The following is a 27,971-nucleotide window of genomic DNA, read 5'->3' on the forward strand; positions in this document are numbered from 1 at the left end:
TACATACTTACATCTTGTACCGTAGTGACAGCAAATGCAAGCCGGATGAGATGAAAATCTACTGTAAAATGCATGGCAAGCGTTTCTGTCAGCGTCAGCATGCTGTGTGGACTAAAAAAAGTATACTAGAGAGGTAGAAGTAGAAGAAGAACAAGTAAAGGTATGGGTATAGAGGCAGAGGTAGAGGTATAGGAGTATACAGGTACACGAGACCCCCGCTTTGGGTACCCCTTCTTACTCGTGTACCTCGCTGCTCTCAAGTATATACCTATATATATGTTATACTTGCTCGTGTATAGTTATGTTGTTTCGTTATACTTATTTCTCGCATTCATCATTTTTAAATGTGCTGATAAATTATAAATACGATTTTGATTAGTCATTAGTTCGTTTGAATTATTAAAAGAGTTTACTTGGTACTTGTGTTATCGCGCGGGCGCGATTTAATGAATTAAATATGTGCTGAGGAAGTTAAAGCATCCGTACCGCGCGTTCTAGATGATTTTGATCATTTTACCGAGTACTGTATACCTGTAGAAATTCCTCTCTTGCTCCTACTTTGTTACTACTCATACTGTGGTTTTAAAACGTGTAGTGATCGAGATCGAACGCAATATACCTAGCTTTTTACTTCAATTCATGGTATTTAATAACTCTCAGCCATATTGAAGATCATTATTTATCAACGACAGTTTTTCAAATTGTATAAAAATATTTAAATTATTTTATTTGGTGATTAAAATATTAACAAGTGTGTAAAAGACAGTGGTTGAGATGATAAATGACAGAATAAACGGGGCAAAGTGAATGAATTTAAACAGAAATGGAACGAGTGATACTTTACACCTGATTTAAGGCCACCATGTCAAACAAAACAAAATCCCAGCAGACACAGCATCAAGAGAAGCAAGTACAGCAACCGCAGCAGCATCAGCAACAGCAGACACAACAGCAGCAACAACACCAAGTCCAACAGCAGCAGCAGCATCAGCTGCATCAACATCAGCATCAGCATCATCTTTTGAAACAGCAGCAATCAGCCGGGCAGCTTCCGCCTCAGTACCAGCCTCCCCCTCAGCCTACAATTGGTATCCTCAAGAATTCGACAGGTATCGGCGGCAACCCAAATGCCCTTTTGAACAGCTACCCCCAGTCACAGCCATCCCAGCGTGTGACCAACATTAAAGATGCACAAGCTAAGTATCTTCCTAAATTAGATAGTCTTGGTACCCAGTCCATGGTTATTGGATCAGCTTCAAATAAACCCGCCTCCCACTCTTATTATCCCTCAAAAATATCTCCGGGTCAATTTTTACCCTCAAGTAGCAGCAGCAGCAGTAGTTATCCTGGTGGTAATATTATTATTCCTAATACAACTAAACAGAGAATAACCGACGAAGAATTTATGCGACTAAGTCCTGTGGAAATGCTAAAGTTTGTCAGAAAAACAGAGAGTGATCTTGCCAGAATAGTTACGGAGCAAAATCGCCAGATACAAAACTTGGTAATTTATTTATTTATATTTTTTTTTAAATATTAATTATATTAAAAAATATTAATTAAAATTTTTATTAAGCTCGGTGAGTTGCGGTCATTGAAAGAAGCTAACCAACGACTGAGTGACGATAATCAAGAACTGAGAGACCTTTGCTGTTTTCTTGACGACGATCGTCAGAAGGGACGGAAGCTAGCTCGCGAATGGCAGAGATTTGGTAGATACACTGCCAGTGTAATGAGACAAGAAGTCTCGGCTTATCAAAATAAATTGAGACAGCTCGATAATAAGCAGCAGGAGTTGATAAAAGATAATCTTGAATTAAAAGAGCTTTGCTTGTATCTGGACGAAGAGAGAGGTAGCGGTGGCGCCCAAAGGGACGACGGCGATGGGTCCAGCTCGAGCACGAATGCCGAAGAAACAGCTGCGGTCCCTCCACCACCTCCCGCTCCACCACGACAAGTTCGACATACTTCATTTTTTAACGGTAAATATTATTAAATATATCAGCGTTTCCGTAAACATATCATTTATTTATTGATTTTTTTTTGCCAAGACACGACAGCTTTATAATAATTATAGCAATTATTATAATAAATAATTAATAATTAAATAGATGAAACAATGCAATACGTTCGGAGTCTTGAGCAACGAGTAAAACAACTTGAGGAAGACAAAAGTATGTTGCAAGCGAGGGCCCAAACTTGGGAGGCTGAGAATCGGGATTCTCGCTGGGAGCAAAATACCGACACTGACAATCCTCATAATTTACATGGCGGAAGTGGACGTCCCGAGGCTGTTGTGCAAGCACTTCAAGTTCTTGAAGTACGAGAGCAATTAGAAAGAGACGCTGGCCATAACCCTACTGAAAAAGCCCTTGTACGAGAGATGTGTAATGTAAGTATACTTAAATTATAATTAAGGGCATTCTAAGACCTTGTCTTCCTCCCCCTAAATTTTTTGATAAATTCAGTAATCTTCAACTCTCATCAGCGTATTTTAATTTTAATATTCATGAAAATTTTTTTAATTCAAAATTTTCAATTAACCAATCGAAGCGCTTAAGAGGCGCCACAAGCTCCAATCGGAATCAATCGAAGTTAACTACAGAAATTCATTGAATTTATCAAAAAAAGACATCTAATAATAATTGAAATTACATAAATTAATAAAAAATTACAGGTTGTATGGCGGAAACTTGAAGAAAGTCCACACATGAGACGTTAATTTGTTGTACGCGTTGTTAAATTATCTCTGCACTTAGCACTTGTTACTAAATAATTATATATTATAATATTTATAAGTATATAGCTCAATTTACAATATAATGAAGAGATATTATTAGGCCACACTAGTAAACTAGAATTAGTATGAAAAATATTAACTACTTACTGGTAATATTTATTTAATAATTAATTTGACAAGGATAAAATAATTAATAATCTAAAAAAATAATCTATTAACGTAACGGTATAATTTAAATTTTTCTATTTTCTCGTGCATTTCTAATACACTGTAATTACATAATATAATTATATATATAATTTTGCTTCCATTGTCATCACATCACATATTTACTATCTTAAATTTAAAATTTAAAATTAAATTCGAGCCGACTTATCCACTGCCTGATGCTACTGCGTGCACATTACATTCGTTAATACATTCATTAATTTTAATAGTACAAATAAATGAAAATAATAATATTTTTTAAGCATTATCGCTAAGTAAGTTAATAAATAAATCTATGTTATCTAGTATTGTAATATGCTGAACGAGTATTTTGCCAATATCGTTATTTTAAATTTAAATGTTACTCAATACTACTACAGCCCTTTATTTTTATTTTAATTATCTGTTGCTCTTTTTAAATCTTGCCTATGTTTTTATTTTTTCTTCCTTTTTATTTATAAATAAGTATTTAATAGATCAATATTAATGTTTCAATCTTGGCTATTGATAAAAGTTTGATTATTGACCAGTGTTTATTTATGTCAACTTTAATTTATTAATTATTATCAACGATAATGTTTTGTCATTCCTACAGCTATCATTTATTTTATTATCATTATCACCAAATGTATGAGTGGAAGTTTATTAGATTAAATTCAAAATATTTTTTTATTTTATTTAAATATTAATGTCAAGATAAAACAAAAATTTATTTTATGATTTAATAAAATTACTTAAATTTTTAATTTATTTAATCTGTGTAATGTAATACACGCAGTTTATTTTAATTATATTTATTATTTATAATATATCAATTGGTATCAATGTCAAATCTGGTACTTTGTACCTGTAAAAATTCAATTCGAAGCAAATGTTAATTAGTCTTCTATCATAGGAAATAAAAGTGCGTACTTTATTGCCGTAGTACAGAAATGTATTAATTAGTCTGCTCGTATAATATATAAAATATTCAAGATCAATAATAAATGTCGTCTGTTTTTTTTTAAATAATGAAAAATTTATTTTTTGATTTTTTGTATTCAGACAATTGACGGATGACTTAATTACCGAGCACGTGACAATTAATTGACAACCACCCTTATTAGGGTGAGCACTGACATTCCACGTCAGAGCCAACAACAAATTATGTCCAGCTATTAAGTTTATTTTTTGTCATTTATAATTAACCTGATGTTTTTTCAACTTCGTTCACCTCTCGTGAGTTCAATAACATTTTTCGTTGTTTGATTTAATTTTGCCGCGATACCGTCTGAACAACAAGTGGCAATGACGATACACGACGCAGCCGCTTACTGGCATCAAAAAGTCTTATCAATTGTTACAGCGTGCAACAACCAGACGCTAAATTTAAAATAACGAGATTCATATCTCGATTAAAATTTAATTAAACCTCTACGTTGTCACGTAGAAATATTATTATTATTTCAACGAATATCGCAAATACGAATAAATTGTTGCTCGACAAGCTCAAGATTGTCATTATCCCCTTCAGCTCCAGCCCCATCATCATCATCGTCATCATCATCACCATCATCTTCGTTATCAATATCGTTATCAATAAAATTTGAGTCGTCAGATATTTTAAGTATTTTGGGTTTTAGAAAATCAACGTCAGTATCGACGTCATATCCTTGTATATAATCGGACATGACAAAATTATTGTCGTTAAGTGATGAATTATTTTGTTGGGATGAAGAACGATTTCGTGGACGAGGAATTTTATCTGCTGGATTTAATAACGCCGCGTGTTTTTTACGTTGATGTTGTAATAACTTTGCCTATAAAAAAAAAATGTTTATATATAATAAAATATTTACAAAATCAGATATAAAAATATTTTAATACTAACTTTACTAGCGTACTGTTTATGACACCACTGGCAGCTTTGTGGTATCGTCGATACACTTCCAACAGTTTGACTAAAAGTCGAATTATGTAGACCTGAGTCCGTCGAATCTGTTTCCTTTTGATGACGATTACTAGGCGGCAATGCTGCTCCAGGATGATTTTTCATAATGTGCGCCTTTCTCTTACTACTACTTTTGTAAACTTTATCACAGTACTGACAATAGTAATCACGGGTTTGTCTTAAAATGGGTAAATTCAACTCCGGAACAGAGTCCGGTGATACATCGGGATGCCGTTTAGCCAAATGATTTACGAGCATTCCTCGTCGTTTAAAACCCACTAGGCATTGATGGCACTTATAAATAAAACGATTGTAATCCGTCGGATTAACTTTTGGTACAAATTTTTTCCCCTGACTATTATTATCATTATCATTATTATTATTACTAATATTATCATTATTATTATTATTATTATTATTACTATTTTGTGTTGTAATTTGATCCCGCTTTATTTTCTGTGCATTGTGCATTCTCGTCATGTGTTCTTTTAACTTATCTTTACGCTTAAACTGCTTTCCACAATTAGCACAATGAAATTCCCTGTGATCCGAGTGACGCAATAAATGCATACGTAATTTGTCAATCGTCGGAAATGGTTTAGAACAAAATTGACATTTGTGTTTACGTTCACAATGATGAGCTCTGATATGTTTCCTTATAACTGAGTACTTGGTAAATGTCCTCGGACAGTGAGGGCAACTAAATATACCATCCTCACCTCTGTGTGTTTCAATGTGCTCTTTCAGCATGAGAACTTGGTTAAACAATTTACGGCACATTGGACACTCAAACAATTGTTTATCCTGACGATGAGTTTTCAAGTGACAAGAGAGTGCTGAATTATTCATAAATCTTTTACAACAGACATTACACGGCAGTGGCTTTTGATCCTCAGCGCCATGGACTAGAAAATGTTGCTGGAGTCGTACCTTTGTTGCAAAACGTTTGTAACACTTTGTACATTTATACATTGGTGGAGTTGAAACCTGATTTTGATTTTGATTATTATTATTATTGTTTACTTTAGATGTACTAGTTACTTTAGGCAACTTAATCCGGCCATGTTTTGATGATACGTGATTTATTAAATCGTACCAAGTATTAAATGTAACTCCACACTGTGGACATGCCGATGACAATGACGATGTTGAAGAACCATCGTGTTCTTTATTTACATCTTGCTCGTGTATTAATTTGTGAATATTCAACAAAGACAATTTTTTAAAAGCCAAATTACAAGATTTACATTTATATTCACTGGAACTTTCACGAGCATTTTCTTTCTCTCGTGTTTCGTCACTGTGAAATATTTTTATATGCCGACTGCGGTTGTAAGGATGCAAAAAATTCTCGCCGCAGGTTGAACACTCATACTTCTGCGGCGCTTTTGAGCCAAGATGCATGTGCATATGACGCTTCAAACTATAACTTCGTGGAAATACTTTTGGGCATTGAGAACAGGAATAGAGGACCGTTTGTCCATCAACAACTTTAAGTGATTTATTATTATCGTCAGACGACAATTTTGAATTATTTTGTTGGCTTTCAAAATTTTCAGTTGCTTCACTTTTATCTTGATGAGCATCTAAAGGTTCTGATAACTTTTCAGATGATTTGAATGGCTCGTCGCACTCCAAATACGGCCATCCATTAATATTACTGTCATCCTGATGGATTTCTTTGTCTTTCAACAATGAGCCTGGTTGAAGAACAGTCAAATTGCGACGTAGAGCATACTGAGAACTTGGACCTGCTTTCAATTCCTCTTTAGATAGAATATTTCGGGTGGTAAGAAAAAAAATTCCATCACTCTGCTGACAAATAACTAAGTTCTGTTCATCGAAAGTCAAAGCCGGTCGAACAAATCGCATCCAGTTTGAAGTATTTTCGTCTGACACGTCAACTTTTAGTAGCTGCCCGTCATTTGTTTCATAAAGCAAAGGTAGTCCATTATTTTTAAGAAACTCACCGTTGTAAGGACGCAGTATACCTTCGATAGGCCCAAACTGAGTGCGTTGCCGAATATTACGTTTAGCAAATACTCCATAATTACTTTGTCCTATTGGTTCACCAATAGCTGTAGCCGATAGTAATTTATTTATCGCAAGATACGATCCTGGTAAAGTTGCAACAGCTCGAGATGGTACCGGTTGATCAGCAATTGTGCGGACATTTCGACAGGTACATTCACCAGATTTCAAACAAGCTGCTGAAATACACTCCTCGCATTCTGAAATAGTCATTTATAAATTAAAATTTATATTAAACAAATAAATAATTTATTTAAAAATTTACCTAAAGTTGTTTTATTACGAATTTGTTTTTTATTTTTCCTCAATGTTATTTTACCAGAAGCTGGAATATTTTTTATTAATTTTTTACATTCAATATTATTTTTTAATATTTTTCCTAAAACTTGTTCCTGAGAAATTACTCCATTTCCATTATTTAAATTCAATAATTCCGTTTGATGATTATCAATAATATTATCATCGGTAATCATAATCTGCTCTTCTTTTATTTCACAATTTTGATTGGGCAATGAATTAACGACATTTAAATGGTCATCATCTTGCATCACCAAAAATTCTCGGGTCAATGCAAACTCAGCCTCTGGAATTTCTGCCAGCATCAGCGGTCCGGCAGCAGCAGTGTCAGCTGACACCGAAGACGAAGACGATGAAGTTGACTCCAACTCAGTACTTGTTCCTTGCATTAAAATTAACTCTCCATTAACACTAGTAACTAGAGATTCTCCATGAGCCTCATTATTTACAAAATCAATTGTTGCACTATCCCCCGACTGTGCTACATTTTGAATAGTATTATTGTGACTAGAAATATAATTATTAATATTGACTCTAGCATGACCGTCACTAGGAATAATAAGCGGTGAAGGAGGACCAGGAAGAACTACTACGGAGTTTGGAAATGCCAGAGATGGAAGCTGTTGTACAGGTGTAGGTGAATATCTTGCAGTTGAACTCATGTTCGGGTCCAGTGGGCTCACTTTGCTGTGCTCAAAGTCTGAGAGAGGTGACGGAGCTCTCGGGGAATAAAAAGACACCTGTTCGTATGGAGAAAATACCTTTGAATAGTCTCGTGACTGATAATCGTCTACATATTCAACCTAAAAATAAATATTATAAATATTTTATTTAAAAATAATTTTATTTATTGGAATAACTTACAGTGAGGAACAACAAACGGTTATTATTTTTAGCTGTATTACCAACTCCATGCCAATTGTCATCAACAACAGTATCCAGCAGTGACTTATCAACAGCTGAATTAACATCTGATATTGTTGATGTAATTGTCGTTGGGTTTATAGGGGCCCCCGCTCTTTGAGGGCCCCTTGGATCCATGATTTTTATTTAAAATGAATAATAATCTTAACTTTTATACAATTTTACAGCTTCCACAGTTTTATTTTTTTTTCTACTGCCACTGAAAATAAATAATAATTATTTATTTTATTTTATTTTTGTGCCAACAAAAAAGTTATTAATTTATTGATGAACATAATGATCGGATAAAAATCTAGGGCAACAGACAATAACCTCCATAGTAAAACGTAAAAATCTATTTGCTTGTCTAAAGCAAAGCAATATATGAAAAGTAATAACTACAAACTGATCACATACCTTTAATTTAAAATAAATATTCGTGTCCATTTGATTATGCTGATTACTGTTGGTTAAAAACTACTGGATATGATGTAAGAATAATTAATAACCATTTCTAATAAATTTAACCAACGATAAGTACATCAACACTCTTAACTATCGTTGACGTTTTGGTAGATTTTTTCGGTTGATCTTGCGCATACTGAAGATGACGTTGTCGGGAGAGACAGATACGCAAATATACTTACAACAGACAAAAATAGATTTTGACAGTTGCTAAAAAGCAAGAGAAAGAGAGACAGATATTTATTATTTTCTGTTGATACCGATTTTACGTACCAGGGGACTCTCTTTTCAAATGAATGACCACGTGACAGCTGTCAGTAGCGGGAAATTTATCCAAACTTATTCAAAAAAATTAAAACAGATTTAAATTATTCATTTAATTACTTAAAATAATATTTATGTGTATTTATTATTTAAAAAATATATTTTTTAGATTTTTTTAATTCATAATAATAAAATACTAGAAAATATTTGTGTTGAATTGTTGACATTACGCTTACACTGTAATTATAAAATTAGTCATCACGTAACCAAGGTTACAAAAATAAATTTATTAAGTATTTATTTTTATAGTGCTTCAATTATTGTGAGTAATTATTAATTAATAAAGTATTTAACATATTGTTAAATAAATATTTTTAATAAATTTTTCGAGGGTAAATTTAAATTTGAAATAATTCGGGTAAAAAATAATTTACTTTTATAAAATGGATGCCGGTAGTATTTTATGCCGGGAACGGAATCAGAAAATGTGAGTAATTAATTATTATTGAAATAAATAATTAAAATTTTTGTAAATAACTTGAATAATATTTTTAGTAAGTGGATATTTGGACGGACTGATGAAGAACCTGATTTATCGCCGGCGTTTGAAACGATGAGTCAAAAAGTAAATTTTCAAATAAGAACGAGTAGACATTTGCAGAATAATGAGTATAAGGAAGAATTTAATGTGCAAAAGATTGAAATTATGAAGCCGAAAGTTAAAGAGCCTTCTGGGAATATTACAGTGACAATAAAAGACAAGCCATTGTCGGCCAATTCAAAAGAACGTAATTATGAAATGATGAAGAAAGTATTTACCTGTCTTTTAAATTTTGCTAAAGAGTCAAAACGTTTGAGATTATTGAAAATTAAGCTTCAAGAAAATTATGCGCGAAAACAATTGAAACGATACTTTAACAAGTGGAAAATGCTAGTTGATGAGCTTAAATTTTTGAATAAAAATAAAAAAAAAGAATATGAAATTGAGGATATTAAAAAAATAGAATTATTCGTTAATGCTATAAAAGATAAACAGAAAAATGTATCAAGAGTTATAAATAAAAAGAGTATATCTGTTGATACAAAGGATTTAGTTAATTCACAAGCTGAAATAAATAGCGCTAATGTGTCGGAGTCATTTGCAAATCGTTTAAAGATGCAGAAAAAAATTATTTCTGAACAAAGGTCCAAGTTGGCTGAGCAAAATCGTCTTATTCAGGATATGAAATTACAACAGATTAAAGTTGAATCGAAACTAAGTGAGCTAGAGACGCTTAATACAGCAAAAGGAACTTTTTCACACTGCAAAAAGAAATCGAAAAAAATTTTACGTCAATTAATGTTACGAGAAGGCATTGATTGCCATGAAGTCGAACAAGTATTGAGTGATGGTGTACCGAAACCTAATCCTCCGATTTTTTTGGCTAGAATGGAGGCGAGAGCTCAAGCGCGACGAGAACGAGTTGCTAGACGTGAGTATGAACGTAAGAAAAAATTACAAGAGCAAAAACAATTGGAGGAAATAATGAAAATGAATGAGAGAGAGGCGGCGCGTAGAAAACTTGAGCTAGAGGCGCAAGAAAAAGCTCGACAGATTCGTCGGCGTAGAGAAGAAGAACGGGAACGAGCTTTAAATATTGAAAAACTTAAACACGATATGCAGCGAGCTGATGATTTTTATCGAAAGTATTTACTCCGACGATTTATCATGCGGCCTTTGATTTATTTTATCCAATCAGTACGTAATGATATGATTAAAGCTAAGATACATTATCATAAATCTATTCTTCGAAAAGTATTTTTAAAATGGAAAACTGAAACTGAAAGAGAGATTGAAATAAAAACAGAAGTTTATGTTGATATTTATCATAGAAACCTTACCTGGAGGATTTTTGAAAACTGGCTGAAATTAACAAGAGACAATAAAAATAAATATAAGATCGCTGTTGAGCATTATAACAATCGATTGAAAAAACATTATTACGATAAATGGTTGGCTTATACATTGTCAATGAAAATTATCGATAACAATAATCAACAAGTGGCTATAAATTTTTACAATGAAAAAGTAAAATATAATTATTTTAATATGTGGAAAAAATATTTACGAGTTTTGGACAAAGTTGAAGAAAGCGACAAACAAAAAAATAAACTGAGGCAATTAGTACAGTCGGTGATTCCTGACTTTGCTCCTCAGCACAGAGGAGTAATAATTGATTAGTTACAAGAATAAGTTATATTATATATTTATACACATGTATTATTAATTAAATGAATTTTAATAAAATATATCGACTTTTAAAACTCGTTATTTTTATTTATGCTTTATAAATATTTTAAGTGCGACGTACAGTTTAAATTGATTCACTCATTAATAAATATTATTTTCTAATGAAACTCTCGGGTAAAGTATCAATAAATAATTTGGCACTATGTACACATTTTATATTTACATAAATTAATATCTCACTTGTGCATTTTTTCATTCATACAAAAATATCATTTCAATTTTTGTTTTAAGTAAATATAAGCGTAATCAGCGACTGGATTTTTTTTTTTACCTCAATTTTCACAGAAATTTTAATGCAAATATTATTATTTAAATGACTACACTATCTATGTAAAATAAAAAATTAATATTAAATTACTTTAATCACAATAAAGTAAAATCATAATTAAATCAACATCTACAACAGACTAGTTGTGCAATACTGGTGAATAGTCTACAATTTGTTTGGTGACTATCACTTGAGGTAAGACGTCTTCGTTCATTTGCTGTCGTACCAAGATATAACAGCCATAAATGATATACCAAGTAACCGAATACAATTATTCCGACAATGAGACTATAGACAGCGGATACAAAACAAAGCGCGAGGCTGAAATAATTTGGTAAAAAATTATCAATAAGAGATAAAAAATAGTGAATATTTGTCATTGGTGTTATTACTGGCTTACTCTAATTGATGATAAACATCACTACAGTCGTCAGGCAATAGAATAGTTCCGATAAGAATAAAAGGATGACAAACACTTGTCATTGTGAGATTAGATCCGTAAATGAAGGCCACTGTTGAGCTAATCAAACACCCAAGGTACCATTTCAAGTTATTGGCACCTATACAACAGTCCAGCCTAAAAAAACAAAATTAATTAATTAAATAATTATTATCTTATCATGATCGTGACTATAAAAAATTAAATTGTACCATTTACAGTGATATTCTCTGCCCAGCACACAAGTCTGGCAGATTCGACAGTGATAAGCACGTGGCGGTGTCTTTTTTCGGCATGTCACACAAAAGTCATCATCCTCAGTACCACTGGTACCTTCTTCCAGCTCCAATTCCTGAGCGACTGCTGCCACAGCACCGTCTTGCGCTAAACAGTCGGCGTTTATTCTTGTCTTATGTCCACAAGCTATTCCTCCGACAACTCCGGCAACAAAAATCAAATTTTCCTCTGGCAAAATCTCCAACAGAGGCACCACACACATTTCAAATACCGATAACATTATTATGACACTTGTGATTGTCCACATTATGAAAAATTTCGATCTAGGTAAAAATCTTAAAAAATTGTGATCAAGGTGGTAAACAATTACAGGTGTTGTGATGAATGTTATTACCGTTAAATAAACAGTCTGAGCAGCAATAATTGTTATTGCCGGAACAGCAAAAAGTGGTATCATAGCGTCTATTGACATTTGCTTGGCACCGCTACGCCAACCACATGAATTACGCATTTTATTCAAAACATTCATTTTTATTTTATTTTTTTACTCATCTAATATTTTTTTCACACAATTTTACTAACATATACATATAATTTTTTTTATTTAAACCTCATTTAATTGTTGCCACAGTAATCCGTATTGTTGACGATAACCTCCCACTCCCGTCACAACAAACTTATCTATTTTATGACTGACTAATTAAAATTTGAGCAAATGATAAATAATTATATTTATTAAACATTATAATCACCCGTAAGCTTTTATTAATTATTAAGTACTTAATATTTACTAACTAATATACCTATACTTTTAATTTATATCCATTGCCTACAGTAGAAAATTGCACATACGAATAAAATTGATTGTTAAATAATCGAATGGCTGTACTCACACTGTGTTATACTCTCATATATATATATAAAATATAAAAGTAGCGTTCTATATTATCGAGGTAAGAGAAGTCGAAAAAAAAGACCAAGGTACAACGGTATCGCAGACAGACTGTCCCGAGGAGGCTGCTTACCAGAACGGCACCTGTTACCTGCAGCCACAGAAGAGGTCTTCAAAAGCTGGGGCACTCCAGAGATCGATCTGTTTGCCAGTGCAGAATCTGCAGTAGTCAGACAGTACGTCTCGCGGGATTGCAGAGATCGATCAGCAGAATTCATCGATGCCTTCAGCCAAATCTGGGATTACGAGCTAGCGTGGCTATTCCCACAACCTATCCTTCTTCGAGGTGTCAAAAAGAGCAGCCACTATATTACTGCTAGCATCGGGTCGCCGGGTACATGACCTGACATATTCTGGCCCAGCTTTGGCTCTAAGACAGACAGTGTCTATATAATAGACAAATCATTCTCCAAATGTACATCCTACTCTCTAGACTTTAAGACATTATTTTAATCAGGTTACTTCATATACCATCACATAGCGTTGAGCGATCACCAGCAGATAACAAACAAATCTCTCATAGGGATGCCGTGTATCGGCCATAGGAATCTAATGCAAGTGTTTTGAATTACAACAAAACACGTATTATATTCCGGAGCCGATACACGGCATCCCGGTAATTATCTTACTGGATGAGAGATGCTATGACTTACAACGCAGTCGCAACCGCCTACAAGGTGATGGAAGTTGGCAGCACTAGAAGAAAGATGACAACAGAACACAAAAAGGTGGCACCTTAATCTCAGTTAAAGGCAAGTACACAACAGCTTCTCTCATAGGGATGCCGTGTATCGGCTTCGGAATATAATACGTGTTTTGTTGCAATTCAAAACACTTGCATTTATTCGCAGGAAATATATAAAACCATTTTTCTCTACATGCCGAACTGATTATTTAGTCTTTTTATTTTTTTTTGTCATCGAGTGAAAAATATTTATTGATATATGTGTCAGTTATAATATATGTTGTAAAAATTAATAAATAAGATAATGTGAAATGTCAATTGATACTATCTATTAAAAACATAACCACGTTAGCACATATATTTATCACTTAAAAATATTCATTGGAATTGTAAATAATATATATATTCATTAATTAATCAACATTGATTTCATATACAAAATACTATTTGTGACTGTCATTGATCTTGTCATATTTATTATCCCTGAAATTTATAATTAACATTAATATAAAATGTATATGTAAATATATTATAGTCTTCTCAACATTTAAGAGGCTTCTCTACATTTAAAATAATAATACTCCTAATGTGTATTGATTAATTCACTGACTAATTTACGAGCCTGCAAACGCCGTATGAGGTTTACGTCAAAAGAAAAAAATACGATACGAGGCTGTTATTATTATTATAATTATTATTATATAACTTTGAAATAATAAAGAGAATAAAGTACAGGGCAAGTGGAAAGAGAGACAAGGAAGAATAAAAGAGTCCATACATGCGTGCGCGATCAACGGGGTGTCTCATTACTACAACTCGCGGTTTTATCTTTCACACAATCCCAGAACGCAAAACGCGATCATTCCATAAGTACACGTTGCTGCTGCTGTTCCTTCTGACAAATATCTCTGCTGGCTATTTTCAATAATACTCAAGTATCAAATACCACTCCCGGTATTACTTACTTACAACTTTTAAAAACAAATTTATTGTTAACAAAATAGTTGATAGTGTGCTGATATTTAAATTTATTGATTATTAATAATGATCAGTCGATTAATTAAAATACCATTATTACAAAGTTATTAAATGTCTAAGAAGACATCGAACAGTTTATAATTGTGGCAATGACTTCACCAGGGTGCAATGACAAGCTGCAATTACTCTGGGATAATTTCATTCATGCGGAGCCGATGAGTTATCAGGTACAATTGTAAATAATAATAATTATTATTTTATTTAAATTAACTAAATTCATTATACTTCAGAAATCATCGTGGCTGGATAGATTTCTTGCTGAATTGCTGGCTCAAGTTAATGATGGGATAGACATTAATAATATCATTTCTTCTTGGTGGTAAGTATTTTAAATCGCTCCGAAAATTATATTTTAAATAACAGACATCGGAAAATTTTAGTATTAATCTGAAGAAATTAAAGAATTTTGAAATGTGTAGTGATGCTGACGTCCTTATATATATTTTTTATTAGTATTCAAATCTTGTATTTAAAAAATACAAAAATTTTAAGTTGTCTGCTGACTTTACTGTCATGTCTCGGATGTGGTACTTTTATCATATATTTTTAGAATCATGAGCATTTTATCCGCGTAGTATTTTTTAATTGCACAGTTAATTATTCATAAAATATATATTTATCAATAAAATAATCCCCGTAATGATAATATACATATATATATTTAAAATGGATCATCAATTTAAGTGAGGAGCTACAGAGACAAGTATTGTTTAACTGCAATATAAATGTAGGTATATATATGTATTGACATATATGTAGATGTGAAGCTCATGAAAAACACATTAGAAGATAATGAGTATGTTTATGTTGTATTTGCGCGCGCGAATAGGGTGTGATAACAATACAGACATCGCTTGGTGTAATTTTCCGTAGTACTGATATAGGACTCAAAGTTAAATAAGCTATTAATATTGTTGATGTAAATATTATTTCGTTTTTATTATAATTATTATTTTTATCCAATAAATATATGCTAAAGCAATAGTCGTTATTATTGTTATTATTATTTATTTAATGTATTTATACTTGTGTATTGTTTATTTAGTTCATTTGGTGGTAACGGTGATGATGGTGGTATTTGTACGCTGATAGCCTGTGAATTACTTTCTGATATAAATGAATTGTGTGCGACAACTAAAAATGAGGGTGGAGATGAACTGGTCGAGCTACGCAAATACTTGATTCAAGGACGTGGATGGCGATGTTTGACAGTTATTGATTTACTTGGTGGTATTCGAGATCTTTCTTGTGGTCGACAACTGGTTGCCCTTCTCATTGCTCTCTACCCGGTTGTTGCTTCACATCATGATAAAAATAATGGTGACGTCGCGGAGGAAGAGAATAAGCTGGAAATAAACGTCACTTGTAATCCCTATGTTAAATTAAATTTTAATGATGATACTATCGATAAATTGGATATTATATCGCAAATGAAAAAAAAAAATTATCAAAGACGGTTTAATCATTATCATAATCATAATAATAGTCACAATGTAAATAACGACCCAGAGATGTCACGTAAAAAATTAAAAAAACACAGTCCAATGGTTAGTGTAAAAAGACGGGAATTACGTACCGCTAAAGTAAATAAATCGGATAATGGTAAAACTGAAACAAACTACAGTGACTCAAGTACCAATGAGTCTGATTATGTACACGCGGATGATGACATTGATCAAACAAGGTCTCTAATGTTTAAGATACGCCTTAATCCCATGGATTTTGATTACTTTACGCACGTGGTAAGAAGCGATGGAAAAATTGACGAAGAAGAAGACGACGATGACGATGATGATAATGATAATAAAAAAGACACGGTGGTAGGAATTAAAAAAAAACTAAATCAATCTAATTGTAAAAATAAAAAAATTAAAAAATATTGTGCCGATGATCGGGTGAAGGCTGTTTTAAATATAAAGATCAGTAATTTTGAAATAAGTTTTTTGATTATTCAATTACTACAAAATATGAAAAAAGATTATGACAATACATCTGTTGATCAAACCGTTGCTATCAAGATTGTGAAGTTTGCTTTAGATACCTTGTGGTCACTTCAATTCGGTGCTGATGCCGATAATTTAACGGGAATTGAATGCGTTAGATTGAAAGCAGCCACTTCAAGATTAATGCTGACTGCTTTGGAACGAGTTCTTACGGTCGATGATCAACTAATGACTGCTGTAATAAATAATGGTCTTCTACCAATGACACTGAGACTGCTAGAAGACAATTGTAGTAGCAAATTAACTGCCTCGGCAAGTCTAGAAGAGGGTTCATTATTACAGGAATGTATTTTCGCAATGATATACGGCACACTTTCATTTCTTTATTACTTTGTTAACAATCGGAAAAAAAATTTAGATAAACTTAATGATTTTTTGGAATTATTTCAACTGTTTATTGAAAGTCAAGATGGTAAATTGATTGAGAAAACGATTGTGACAATATTAGATTTGCCAAGTATTGATTCATCGAGGTCAATGACCCGAGCGTTAAAAGTCATCGATATGATAGGCGTACTGATAAACGGTCTCAAGCACATAAAACAGGAGCTCAGTTACACGGGATCGCAGTCCAAGATCAGTAATCACCCGAGTAGTAACATAAAGCTTAAGCATAAACATCTTACGGCCATTGATTCAATTAAATCCTATCACCGTCATCATCATAATGATGTGCTTGGTATCGCTTATTATCAGCCTACAATGGTAGCCAGTATATCCCACCAGACATGTAACTGTTCTATATCATCTCTTTTTATTATTCTTATTAGATTGTTGAAAGAATCATCACGATTTGACTGTGAATTCCAAGTGAGGCTATTAAAAATAATGAAGAATTCTGGTACATGCTGCTGTTTTCCTTTAAAAATATTGCTCATTAATATTATTAATTATGTTAAAAAACAACCGCATAATAAACATATTTATTCATCTTGCATAGCATTACTCGAACGTTGTCTATTTAAAGAAAGTAATAACTTGTCAACAGTAGCCATTGAAGATAATAATCAACGGGCTGATTGCAATATCTGTACCAGTAAATCATCGGATTACTCATGGGACTTTATCGAACTCTATGGATCTCTATTATCACCAGAAAATTATCATTTATGTTGTATGACAATGACGCATTTAGTCAAAGTAACTCCGCATTTAGATTTAAAAGTTAAACATGAGATGCTGTCAAAAATATTTTACCCAACATTTTTGAAAGCTAAAATTGATTATCGTAATTTAATTGTTAACAATAAATCAACGACAACTGTTGAATTTATTATCCAATCATGTTTGTCCATTATTTCCAGTCTGATTGTTGACAATAGTTTGTATGATAAATTTATGAAGCTCAGCGGACTAGATGAGGCACTTGAGCTCCTCTCAATTGGGACATTTACACGCTCCGTTTGCAATTTACTCCAGATATCGGTGATAATGGAGATTTGGAAGACTATTAAACTTGACATCAGTCCCCAAGACTCGGCAAGATTAACCGAATGTTCACCCCTTAAGCTTTTATTTGAAATAATTGAGCACGAAACAAATAGTGTTCTCTGTGATATTGAGAATATTGAAACATTCCAACAGCAACGATGTTCAAAAAAAATATTTGAAAAATCAAATAGTGATATATTTTTAAATGACGATTATGAAATTAATAGAGAAAATAAGACTGATGATACTGAAGAATTAAATAGTTTGGATAAAAATGATGAATCATTGATGATTAATTTATTTAAAGCTAGCGCAGTATGGCGATCAGCCGCCGGAGTAGCGCTTTATTGTCCTAAATTTCGTCAAGAATTTTCATCCCACTTAGCCATTGTAGAGTCGTCATTAAATCTTACTAAAATCCTCGTAGTTAGTATTGTCGAAGATCGAATCCTAGGTGAGTAAGTAGCAAAAAATTTCAACAGCAGTTGTAATTGTTGATAGTTTTTTTTTTTTTTTTTTTTTTTTTTTTTTTTTCTTTTTAAATGTAACCGCTTTACACTAACGACATTACTTACTTATCTTTTTCAGACCAAAACAAATGGGCCCACAAACTGATCGAGGCATTAATCACCTGTCACTTGACATCCACGTTATGTAAGTATTTTTTATATCCGTGTTGAATTATTATGGAATTTTATTGAGTAAAAAAAATATATATATATTTATTAACGCTTTCCGCAATTTTCATACAAATAATACAGTAGCAGTATCATAATGCGAAAATCTTCCATTTGAATTGCCTTTTTTAAATTTTTTCGAGAGCCGCGAAAAAAGTTTACTGAGTTAGAAAAACCTTTGAATTCACTCGCTTGAAAATTCAGTTCCTAGGTCCATTTTTTATGAATAATTTATTGGAGACCGAAATTACCAAAAGTTGGTTTTTCCATAAGGTGTTAGTAGGGACATTATGAAAATATGAATTAATGGTACGATTAAAAGCGCGGTGAAGAATGCAGGTGGTGAGGAGTGGAGTACGGGTTTACGATTTACGGATTTAAATAGGTGTGTGTTGTTGTAATAATACACTAATAAATCTAAGAACCACAGCTGTGGATTAACGTGTATTTAATGCGGCCGAGAGTAGCTGCTGCCAATCATTATTGTCGATGGGCTATGTGAAAACAAAACACCTTTTCAGTATCACACTTAACATACTGCATAGAGTATGAATTTGTTTTAACGTCTAGCTTTTCTTTAACTTTCTTATCACCATTACTTAGATATATTTACTATCATTTATAATTCTTCTTGCCATGTTATATCATTCAATGTTTTATTTTATTGTTATTATGCATTTATCTATTACAATTAAGTATTAATAATATTTATAAAAAATGATTTGTGGTTTAGATAATAATAGTGACATAATAAGTGTTCTCAAAAAGACACTGATAAATGCTGGAATTAAATTTGGACGTGGGATTGCTGTGCTGGTGGAAATATTTTTAAAAATCGCTATGCTGAAACCGTGCCGGGAACAAGTTCCCCTACAATCTGGTCAGCTCAGAGTAAGATTATTTTTATTTACTTTATATGTAATGTTGATATGTGTATAATTATTTTTTATTTTATTTCGAGAAGTTACCGGCAATGATATCCGATTGCTCATCGTCGGCGCCGGATTACGGTGGTGACGAAAGCAGTGCAGGTGAATACGTCACTGCTGACGATGGATATGAAGCAGACAATGAAGTCCCCAGTAAAAGTAGTAGAGATGAGGATAATAGCCAACAAAATAATTTGCCGAAGGGGTTAAATTCTTTGGGATCTACTATCGAGTACCGAGGTGGACATATCACCGCTAATACTACTGCTCATCCAGCATTGTGCTCATTAGCTGTTGACCTACTGATCCAGTTTGGTCAACAGTAAGTCCGATTTAATTATTTTTTTTTTTTTTTTTTTTTTATCATATTGTTATTGATAAGTGTAAAAATAAATATGAATTATTAACACAATACATTTGCAGGGGATTGGATACTGAGAGATGTATTATTGTGAGTCAAGGACTGAGGAAGGTTGCGGTTACTTGTCGAGAAAGTGTATCCAATTGTGCTGCACTTGCAGGATCCGGGGTTATTGCTAAGTTATTAAACGGATTTAGGAAAATATTAATCAGTAAAAATTCTCAATATGAAGGTATACTTTTTAGTGCTTCATAAAAAATTTATGTAAAGTTATTTAGACAATTTATAATGAATTGCGTTTTAATGATTTTTCAGATTTACAGCAAGCGATACTTCAGGTTTTTACATTACTAGCAACCCAATCAATATCTCCAAATGAATTATTGCTCTATTTTTCACTGTTCAAAGTAAACTCTCCGCCAATGCTATCGTTATTGCAACCCCTTCATCGACTTGTAATTAATTTACAACCTCAGCCAAATTTTATTCTCTCATTTCCACTGATTTCAACCTTCAGCGAACAGAAACAAAATACCCGAGTAAAAGAAGAATGTAAAAATATTGAAAAAGTATCAAATACTGTCCATAATTATCGTGAGAAACATTTATCTGCGGGCGTATATAGTCCGTGGTCAGTTCATGCCACATGTTTACCTATTGGTTCAGAATTGTCGTGGTCAGTGTGGTTACACGGATGCTCGGCTTCGATGTGGATAAGAGTGGAACGAGGAGTTGTACTGGGCTCAAGATTAACAACAGCTAAAACTTCACCCGTTAATTTGTTTAATTCTGAAAGTGACAGCCTGTCTGAATGGGGTCCCACTATTTTGTCAGATAATAACTTTTGGAGCCGTGAAATATCTGCTGAATCTATATCTCCACCTCCACCACTAACTACAGTCGTTCATTTGATGTCTATCGGCTTCGAATCACTGATACTGGAAACTTGGCTGGATTTACGGTCAGATAAATTGATTGTTCGCTTGAGCCGACCCGATGATAAAAGTAATAATGTTATTTCTGAAACTTCAATCAGTGGAATATTGCCATCAGGACGTTGGCATCACTTGGCACTTAATTTTAAAGACACTGTGCTGAATCGGAAAAATGCTGTGGTACAAGTGACCATTTGGGTTGACGGCTGGCGTGAAGCAAATGTTGAGCTACCATTTGATGGTTTATTGGTACGGAAACCTGCTACAACTACATGTGTCATGCTCGGTCAATCTGCTGTTGTCACTAGTGGCAACGGGAATAGTGGTGGCGCTTGGTATTTAGGAAATCTCATGTTATTTAGGTAATTATTCATTATTTATAAGTCATTATTTATTTATAAATCGTAATTTTAAAAATTGTTATCATTACAGATGTCCGGTTTTCACAAAAGAACGAGCTTTGTACTTGACAAGTCTTGGTCCCAACTATACAAATATCGCTGATTGTATATTAAATTCTGTAAAACCAGATTTTGCGTCATTGATTGCATCTGGTGCAATAAATGGAGTCCGTCAAGTTAAATTTAAAAGCGGTAAATTTGATCTCAACAGAAGAAAATCATACGGCGGAACTTATCTTCGGCGAGTCGTTGAAACTAAAATAGTTTCTGTTGATTCAGAGATTGATTGGAATGCGGTGATGAATGACACAACTCACTCATCACAATTGAGCGAATTACAAGATAATATTTTATTATCTTACGAAGCAAAATGTCCAAATACTGTTAATTTATATCCACAGGCAATCACAAATCCTAGTGCGGTAGTGAGAAATCTTTTACCAGGACAACCTCCACCTGGATTTCGTGTAGTTTCTGCTCCTGAGCATCGAGTTTCGCAACAACCTCCACTATCAATTACCGTAATTACTCCGACGCATCATCTCGAGCGTCAGCAGTACCGGGGATTTATATCATCGGCAAGTTTAATCGGTGGTATACCTATTTTTTTATATTTATTTGCGCGAATTGTCGAACTTGATTCTTCTGAAGAAGAGCAAGCACTTGCGCTCTCGATAGTCGTTAATTTAGCACGAAGTGATTCAGAGCTTCTGAGTCAATATAATTCAGAGGGGGGTCAGTCGTTGATTATGCGCGTGCTAGAATCACCTAGATGTTATGCTGGTAAATATTTACTCAAAGCAATTTTAGATTCTGCATGCAGTAGCTCAATAATTGTAAAAGATATTGCCAATGGAAATAATTTAACAATTTTACAAAGTTCTGAAGCCGTTATTGTTGATCCAGAATTGATAAAAGAGTCACTGGGAGTATGGAAAACTTGGGTCAAGCATGACACATTCAATATGTTTTTACATGCTCTATTGGTGTTGCTGAGAGATCAACATGCTCAGAGAGAGTTCAATGCAACTCAATTAAACCGAGTTGAAATTGTTGAAATGATTCTATTTGTATGCAAACAGCATTTCATGTACGAAGACTTTGACGCTCTCTGGGATACCACTACCGGTAATTCAATTGTTGAATTAATTAGAGCGCTCATGGGAGCTCCTCCGGAATTCTCCCACTTGGTTGCGATCATGGACTACCTTATACTTGTACACCAAGCGTCAGATACTTATGTTACTCATTCACGTCACAATATGTACTTTTTGTTACCGCCGCTGATAGTTGAAGAGGCTCATAATGACAGTAAGTTAAAGTCACCCGTCCTGAATCGTTTTCCAACAATGGCAAACACAACTACTGGAAGTTCATCAGATGAATCAAATGTTCCAGCATTAGAAGTGACAAAACTAAACAAAGCGTTGATAAATGTCCAACTTCAGAGAGACAGAGCTATCAAACGCCGTGAAAAACGTACTAATAATAATAGCAACAACAACAATAATAACAATAATAATAATAATAATAATTGTAATAATGCTAGAGAAACAAGTGCTGGTGAAGATTCAGGTATTGCGGCAAGTGATGGTTCAAATAATCACCTAGGAAATGAAAATAGTTCATCAGGGAGAACAGACGAGAAACGTGTTTGTCAAGGACTCGTTACCGAAGGGCTTCTTCTACTTTTACGTGACGCTCTTAGAGTTTTACCAGACTGTCACATCGAATCTGTTGTAAAACACGTAATTCGCGCCGAATTACTTTTAATTTTACTGAACAACCCCGACACTCGAGTTCGAACTGCAGTCATAAAAGTTATTCAGACTTATTTGCAGCGAGCTGATGATGAAGAAATAAATAAATTTATAAAGCAAAAATATTTCTTTCACTTGGCAAATCAAATTACACTTTATCCGAGTAATAATAACGAGTCACTGTCATCTTCGTTGGAGTGTCTGGCGCTCAGAGGACCTACGACATTAGCAGCGATTCCACCTTTATTGGCAATGTTGACTAGAATACCAATAACTGGATCAAATATCACAAGACCAATTATTAATTTGATTATTGATATGATTAATAAAAATCCATCTTCATTGCGCACACTTTTGTCTGATCAGGGTTTGGCTGAATCTTTAGCCCAATCGCTTGTCGGAGGCGCGCATAATTCAGCCTCATCAGGAGCATCTTCACCGCCACTTCTGATAAATGATATTCACATTCTTTTAGTTAGTATTGCTACTAAATTACTTGAGCAACCGGGTAGTCATCATATGCCAGCAATATCAGACTTACATTTGATACTAAATTATGTTGAGTTTAATGAAAGATCTCAGTGTGGTGCAAATGCCGCGTGTGTCTCTGTAATTCGTAATGCTCAAGTAGTTTTATTTGACGGTGAGCTAGACGTCTTGATGCCAAAAGTATCGTCGTTACAATCGGGATTTAAATTACGGAGCGCTACTTCGTACTTGGCTTCTTCCTCGTACTTGGCTCACAATAATGTCCTGACAACCTCGAGTGAACAGAGCGATCATGAGTCCCGGACATCTAGCTACGGTGGAGGTGGAAGTGCAAGTGGCATAAATATTTATGGTACAACAAACCGGGAACCAAGACGCGGAGAAGTTAATGAACGGTTTCGAAGCATTCTTTTCAAAGCAATTGAATTTTTGACTGCATCTGACTGCGCACCGTCAAACAATGAGCTTGAATTGACGAAAAGAATATATATTATACTGTTATATGGTATGTCAAATAGTTCATTTGATAGAAAAAATAATTGGAGTGGATCATGGTCAGTGAGATCAATTTTACGTAAAAATGCTGCTAAAATGATCATCTGGCTGTTGAGTCCGCATCAGAGTAATAGTACTCGTGTATTTGCTATAAGATCGTTGATGGAAGAGTCGAGAGGTCGTGAGATACTTTCATCTATTCTTGAGATCAATAGTAGTGTTGAAAAAAAACTTGAATTATTTTTGTGGGATTTATTTGAAAAACGAAATGATATGCCGAGTTCAGATGCTAGATTATGTACGGAATTCAAAGAAACTTTGGCTGTTTGGCATCCTGCATTATTAAGTATTGAAGGAACATCAACTTCATCAGATAAATTACGAATTGAAGACCAATTAGCTTCATTGCGTCTTGAATTTTCTAAAGATCGTGAAATTTGGCTTGATAATAATTTACTAGCATTACATCGAATAGGAAATAAATTTGATTTGTTGGCTAAACAATTGACTGAAAGCGCGATGGTTATTACACGTTCGGTTATTGAGGAACAGAATCACGAGCGCAAGGCACTGATGGAAAAATTCAAGCACACGCGTGGATTAGAAGCTCAGTCGATGGCCCGATGGAGAGATTTAACTAAACGGCTTACTCATGAACGAGCGCCTTGGTATTTTCCGGAATCATATCCAACAAATTGGGAACTTGATCCCACAGAAGGACCAGCACGAGTGCGAATACGGATGCAAAGATGTCACTTGAAAATTAATAAGAAATTTTTTTTAACTGAACAGCAAACTGATCCCAGAAAAGTTTCTAGCGGAAATGACCAATCGACTGAAGAAGAATTAGAGCAACCTTTGTCATATCTTTTTACAAATATGAGACGTCAAGATTTAAATGCGACTGCCCTTATTGAAAGACTGCATACCAGTGAGCGTATTGGAAAAATGTCTCAAGTTAAAGTAGTAACTCCGCAAATAGAAATACCCGGTGAAGCTTTGATTGGTGAAACATGCTTGTACTTTGTACCCGATAATCCAGAAATGTCAGTATACTCTCAAGACACTGCTTTGTTGGGAGGCGGCTGCAGTGGTCTCGATCTCGCGATGGCTGGGGGCACTGCGTGGAAATTGAAAGACATACGGGAATTACACAGAAGACGGTACCAGCTTCAAGAAAGAGCAATTGAATTTTTTTTAACCACTGGAAGAACTTTATTGCTTGCTTTTAATTCTTCTAAAGAGAGAGATGAGTTTGTAAGTCAATTATTAAATTGTAATTTACCACAACGAGTTCCTGGTGATGATTTAAATGAAGCACTTGCTGCGTGGCGAAATGGCTATCTCACCAATTGGGAATATATTACGTGTTTAAATAAATTAGCCGGAAGGTCTTACAATGACTTGATGCAGTACCCAGTATTTCCTTTTGTACTTGCCGATTACACCAGCAGTAAAATAGATCTTACTAATCCAAATATTTATCGAAACTTCAAACGCCCAATGGCTGTCCAGGATAAAAAAAATGAGCAGCACTATATCAACAATTATAATTACTTGAAGCAAGCTCTGGCAGAGGGTCTCAATTTAATAGCGTTGAACCAGGAACCTTTTCACTACGGCTCGCATTACAGCAACTCTGGTACCGTTCTTCATTTCTTGGTACGACTTCCACCATTTACTAGCATGTTTTTGAATTACCAAGACAATAATTTTGACATACCGGATCGGACATTTCACGCACTGGCCACCACTTGGAGATTAACAAGCTGTGATTCAACAACTGACGTCAAAGAATTGATTCCAGAATTTTTCTATCTACCGGAATTTTTACTCAACTCAGAAAATTTTAATTTCGGTGTACGGCAAAATGGCTGCAGAGTTGGAGATGTTGAATTACCCAGTTGGTGTAATAATGATGCGAGATTATTCGTGCTGGTGCATCGAGCTGCACTGGAATCAGATATAGTTCGTGAAAATATGTCATACTGGATTGATCTAGTGTTTGGATTCCGTCAAACTGGTAGACCCGCTGTAGAAGCAATAAATGTCTTTCATCCGGCAACATACTACGGGTTTAATGTCGACAAAATATCTGATCCAGTTGAAAGAAAAGCATGGGAGACAATGGTAAAAACTTACGGACAGACTCCAGCACAACTATTCACAGCCGCTCATCCATTGCCTTGTAATGTTTTGATGAATTCCTCAAATTCACCTGCCTACAATACTATCCCACCGGTTATTGAAGGTGTCACGGGTATAAAATGGGGTTATTATGTCGGAGCACCTGGAAATGAGCCTGTTTTATGCTGGAAACACAAACACAGAGTACCGATGGTCTCACTTATTCCACTTACAACAGGAGACGTATTTGGATTACCTGCTTGTACGGCTCTTCTTATAGGATATAATAATGAGAAAGGAGGTAATATGGTCAACAGCACAACAGTACTTGGGGCAGCACTTGCCTCTTGGGACAACAACGACGGGATCATTAGATTGAAATCCAAAAAAGAGCAACCCCCAAAGCCTCTAATGAAATCTTCGGGATTCGATCCAATAACTGTGATAGGCTCGGCGGCAGACTGTGGGCAGCTTTGGATCGGTTATATGTCTGGAAAAATTATGGTTTACTCGTACAGCATCGAAGCAAGTGGAAAAATAAAATTCGAATCACCAACGGCTCCAGCTTCTGTTCTTCTTGCTCATAGATGCGCAATAACTGTTATCGTCTTGTCCGGCGCATTCAGTATCGCCGTATCGGGTGACGTAAAAGGTGTAATTGTCATTTGGGATTTAAATAGGTATGTATTCAAATTTATTTAAATATAACATGAAGTTATTGAATTTTAATTTAAATTTATTTACAGTTTGTCGTATGTGAGATCTATAGTATGCCATGACATTTATACGATAAATAATATTTCTATAAGTGATACTCTCGGAGATATCGCTGTTGTTTGTCAATTAGTAGCGCCAAAAAGACAATTAACATTACCAATATCTTCAGTCAATGAAAATAATTTTGACCATCAGTCCCAGCTAAAAGTATTTACAATAAATGCTAAATCTGTCGGTTCAGTTTTGTCTAGAAGGAGGATCACTGCATTGTGTTACAGCAATGCACCAGAAGGTGTTTCTGTAAATGTAATAGCTACTGGACTCGATAATGGAGTAATTCGGTAATAATTTTGTTATAAAATACCAAAGTATTTTATTTATTTTAATAAAAATTAATTATTAATTTATTTATCAGACTGTGGAGCAGCTGGGACTTGAGGCTAATTCGCGAAATAGTAAACGGCGGAACAGATTGTGGGGCTATCATAGCAATAGCATGGGCATACGACCAACATCATCTTTACGCAGCGACTGAAAATTCAACAGTTTTAATTTGGGAAGGCCTGCGACGACTAAACAGTGGCACGCCGAAATTTGTAAATTTAACTTCGCTTTAAATTACCAGAGCTGATAACTAGCCACGATTATTGTCCAGCAACCAGAGGCTCTAATTAATTATTAAATTACTCAATTGTAAATTTTTTGAGTGCTAAAATATTTAGATTTAATGAGTTAATATTTAATGGAAAATGTGATATACTGAAAATAATTATCATTCACTCGAAATTGCCATAATATTAATGAATTATATATTATATACATATGTTATGATGTATTGTAGTATTATGTTTATATTTATATATTTGAAATATGTATTTTTTATACTCTACCGTTATGAAA

The 27,971-nt window shown here is 34.0% G+C and overlaps 5 protein-coding genes across 5 annotated transcripts; 3 read left to right on the forward strand and 2 right to left on the reverse strand.

Moving 5' to 3' along the window:
- The first annotated feature begins 191 nt into the window (after positions 1-191).
- LOC103578968 (coiled-coil domain-containing protein 85C) lies at positions 192-2,874 on the forward strand. The gene is made up of 4 exons (XM_008560234.2): positions 192-1,504; positions 1,577-1,982; positions 2,112-2,392; positions 2,678-2,874. The coding sequence occupies exons 1-4, from the start codon at positions 863-865 to the stop codon at positions 2,720-2,722; spliced, it is 1,374 nt and encodes a 457-aa protein (XP_008558456.1). The 5' UTR covers positions 192-862; the 3' UTR covers positions 2,723-2,874.
- A 93-nt stretch (positions 2,875-2,967) lies between these two features.
- Positions 2,968-8,893, reverse strand: LOC103578943 (PR domain zinc finger protein 10). Its single transcript, XM_008560206.3, has 6 exons — positions 8,847-8,893; positions 8,526-8,783; positions 8,070-8,328; positions 7,174-8,008; positions 4,818-7,108; positions 2,968-4,746 (listed from the first exon to the last, which is right to left on the reverse strand). Exons 3-6 carry the CDS (start codon positions 8,244-8,246, stop codon positions 4,393-4,395), a joined length of 3,657 nt encoding a protein of 1,218 aa, XP_008558428.1. The 5' UTR covers positions 8,247-8,328; positions 8,526-8,783; positions 8,847-8,893; the 3' UTR covers positions 2,968-4,392.
- A 304-nt stretch (positions 8,894-9,197) lies between these two features.
- On the forward strand, positions 9,198-11,081 carry LOC103578969 (coiled-coil domain-containing protein 191). Its single transcript, XM_008560235.2, has 2 exons — positions 9,198-9,324; positions 9,393-11,081. The coding sequence occupies exons 1-2, from the start codon at positions 9,281-9,283 to the stop codon at positions 11,056-11,058; spliced, it is 1,710 nt and encodes a 569-aa protein (XP_008558457.1). The 5' UTR covers positions 9,198-9,280; the 3' UTR covers positions 11,059-11,081.
- An 83-nt stretch (positions 11,082-11,164) lies between these two features.
- On the reverse strand, positions 11,165-12,989 carry LOC103578944 (palmitoyltransferase ZDHHC23-B). Its single transcript, XM_008560207.3, has 3 exons — positions 12,047-12,989; positions 11,796-11,972; positions 11,165-11,716 (listed from the first exon to the last, which is right to left on the reverse strand). The coding sequence occupies exons 1-3, from the start codon at positions 12,598-12,600 to the stop codon at positions 11,518-11,520; spliced, it is 930 nt and encodes a 309-aa protein (XP_008558429.1). The 5' UTR covers positions 12,601-12,989; the 3' UTR covers positions 11,165-11,517.
- A 775-nt stretch (positions 12,990-13,764) lies between these two features.
- LOC103578945 (lysosomal-trafficking regulator) lies at positions 13,765-27,953 on the forward strand. Its single transcript, XM_008560209.3, has 11 exons — positions 13,765-14,913; positions 14,977-15,065; positions 15,792-18,634; positions 18,769-18,834; positions 19,591-19,748; positions 19,822-20,108; positions 20,210-20,379; positions 20,463-21,444; positions 21,515-27,034; positions 27,101-27,412; positions 27,487-27,953. The coding sequence occupies exons 1-11, from the start codon at positions 14,836-14,838 to the stop codon at positions 27,686-27,688; spliced, it is 10,707 nt and encodes a 3,568-aa protein (XP_008558431.1). The 5' UTR covers positions 13,765-14,835; the 3' UTR covers positions 27,689-27,953.
- The last annotated feature ends 18 nt before the right edge of the window (positions 27,954-27,971 follow it).

This window comes from Microplitis demolitor, chromosome 3, assembly GCF_026212275.2.
Source record: "Microplitis demolitor isolate Queensland-Clemson2020A chromosome 3, iyMicDemo2.1a, whole genome shotgun sequence".
Taxonomy (NCBI): Eukaryota; Metazoa; Arthropoda; class Insecta; order Hymenoptera; family Braconidae; genus Microplitis; species Microplitis demolitor.

Excerpts from the sequence above, each read along its gene's own strand:
- LOC103578945 (XM_008560209.3), top strand. The coding sequence starts at position 14,836 with ATGACTTCACCAGGGTGCAATGACAAGCTGCAATTACTCTGGGATAAT. Across the intron at positions 14,914-14,976 it reads CGGAGCCGATGAGTTATCAG|AAATCATCGTGGCTGGATAG; the intron begins GTACAATTGTAA and ends ATTATACTTCAG. Across the intron at positions 27,413-27,486 it reads CTCGATAATGGAGTAATTCG|ACTGTGGAGCAGCTGGGACT; the intron begins GTAATAATTTTG and ends TTTATTTATCAG.
- LOC103578944 (XM_008560207.3), bottom strand. The coding sequence starts at position 12,600 with ATGAATGTTTTGAATAAAATGCGTAATTCATGTGGTTGGCGTAGCGGT. Across the intron at positions 11,973-12,046 it reads AGAGAATATCACTGTAAATG|GCTGGACTGTTGTATAGGTG; the intron begins GTACAATTTAAT and ends TTGTTTTTTTAG. Across the intron at positions 11,717-11,795 it reads GATGTTTATCATCAATTAGA|CCTCGCGCTTTGTTTTGTAT; the intron begins GTAAGCCAGTAA and ends AAATTATTTCAG.
- LOC103578969 (XM_008560235.2), top strand. The coding sequence starts at position 9,281 with ATGGATGCCGGTAGTATTTTATGCCGGGAACGGAATCAGAAAAT. Across the intron at positions 9,325-9,392 it reads CGGGAACGGAATCAGAAAAT|TAAGTGGATATTTGGACGGA; the intron begins GTGAGTAATTAA and ends TAATATTTTTAG.
- LOC103578943 (XM_008560206.3), bottom strand. The coding sequence starts at position 8,246 with ATGGATCCAAGGGGCCCTCAAAGAGCGGGGGCCCCTATAAACCCAACG. Across the intron at positions 7,109-7,173 it reads TCGTAATAAAACAACTTTAG|AATGCGAGGAGTGTATTTCA; the intron begins GTAAATTTTTAA and ends TGACTATTTCAG. Across the intron at positions 4,747-4,817 it reads ATAAACAGTACGCTAGTAAA|GCAAAGTTATTACAACATCA; the intron begins GTTAGTATTAAA and ends TTTTTTTTATAG.
- LOC103578968 (XM_008560234.2), top strand. The coding sequence starts at position 863 with ATGTCAAACAAAACAAAATCCCAGCAGACACAGCATCAAGAGAAGCAA. Across the intron at positions 1,505-1,576 it reads ATCGCCAGATACAAAACTTG|CTCGGTGAGTTGCGGTCATT; the intron begins GTAATTTATTTA and ends ATTTTTATTAAG. Across the intron at positions 2,393-2,677 it reads TTGTACGAGAGATGTGTAAT|GTTGTATGGCGGAAACTTGA; the intron begins GTAAGTATACTT and ends AAAAAATTACAG.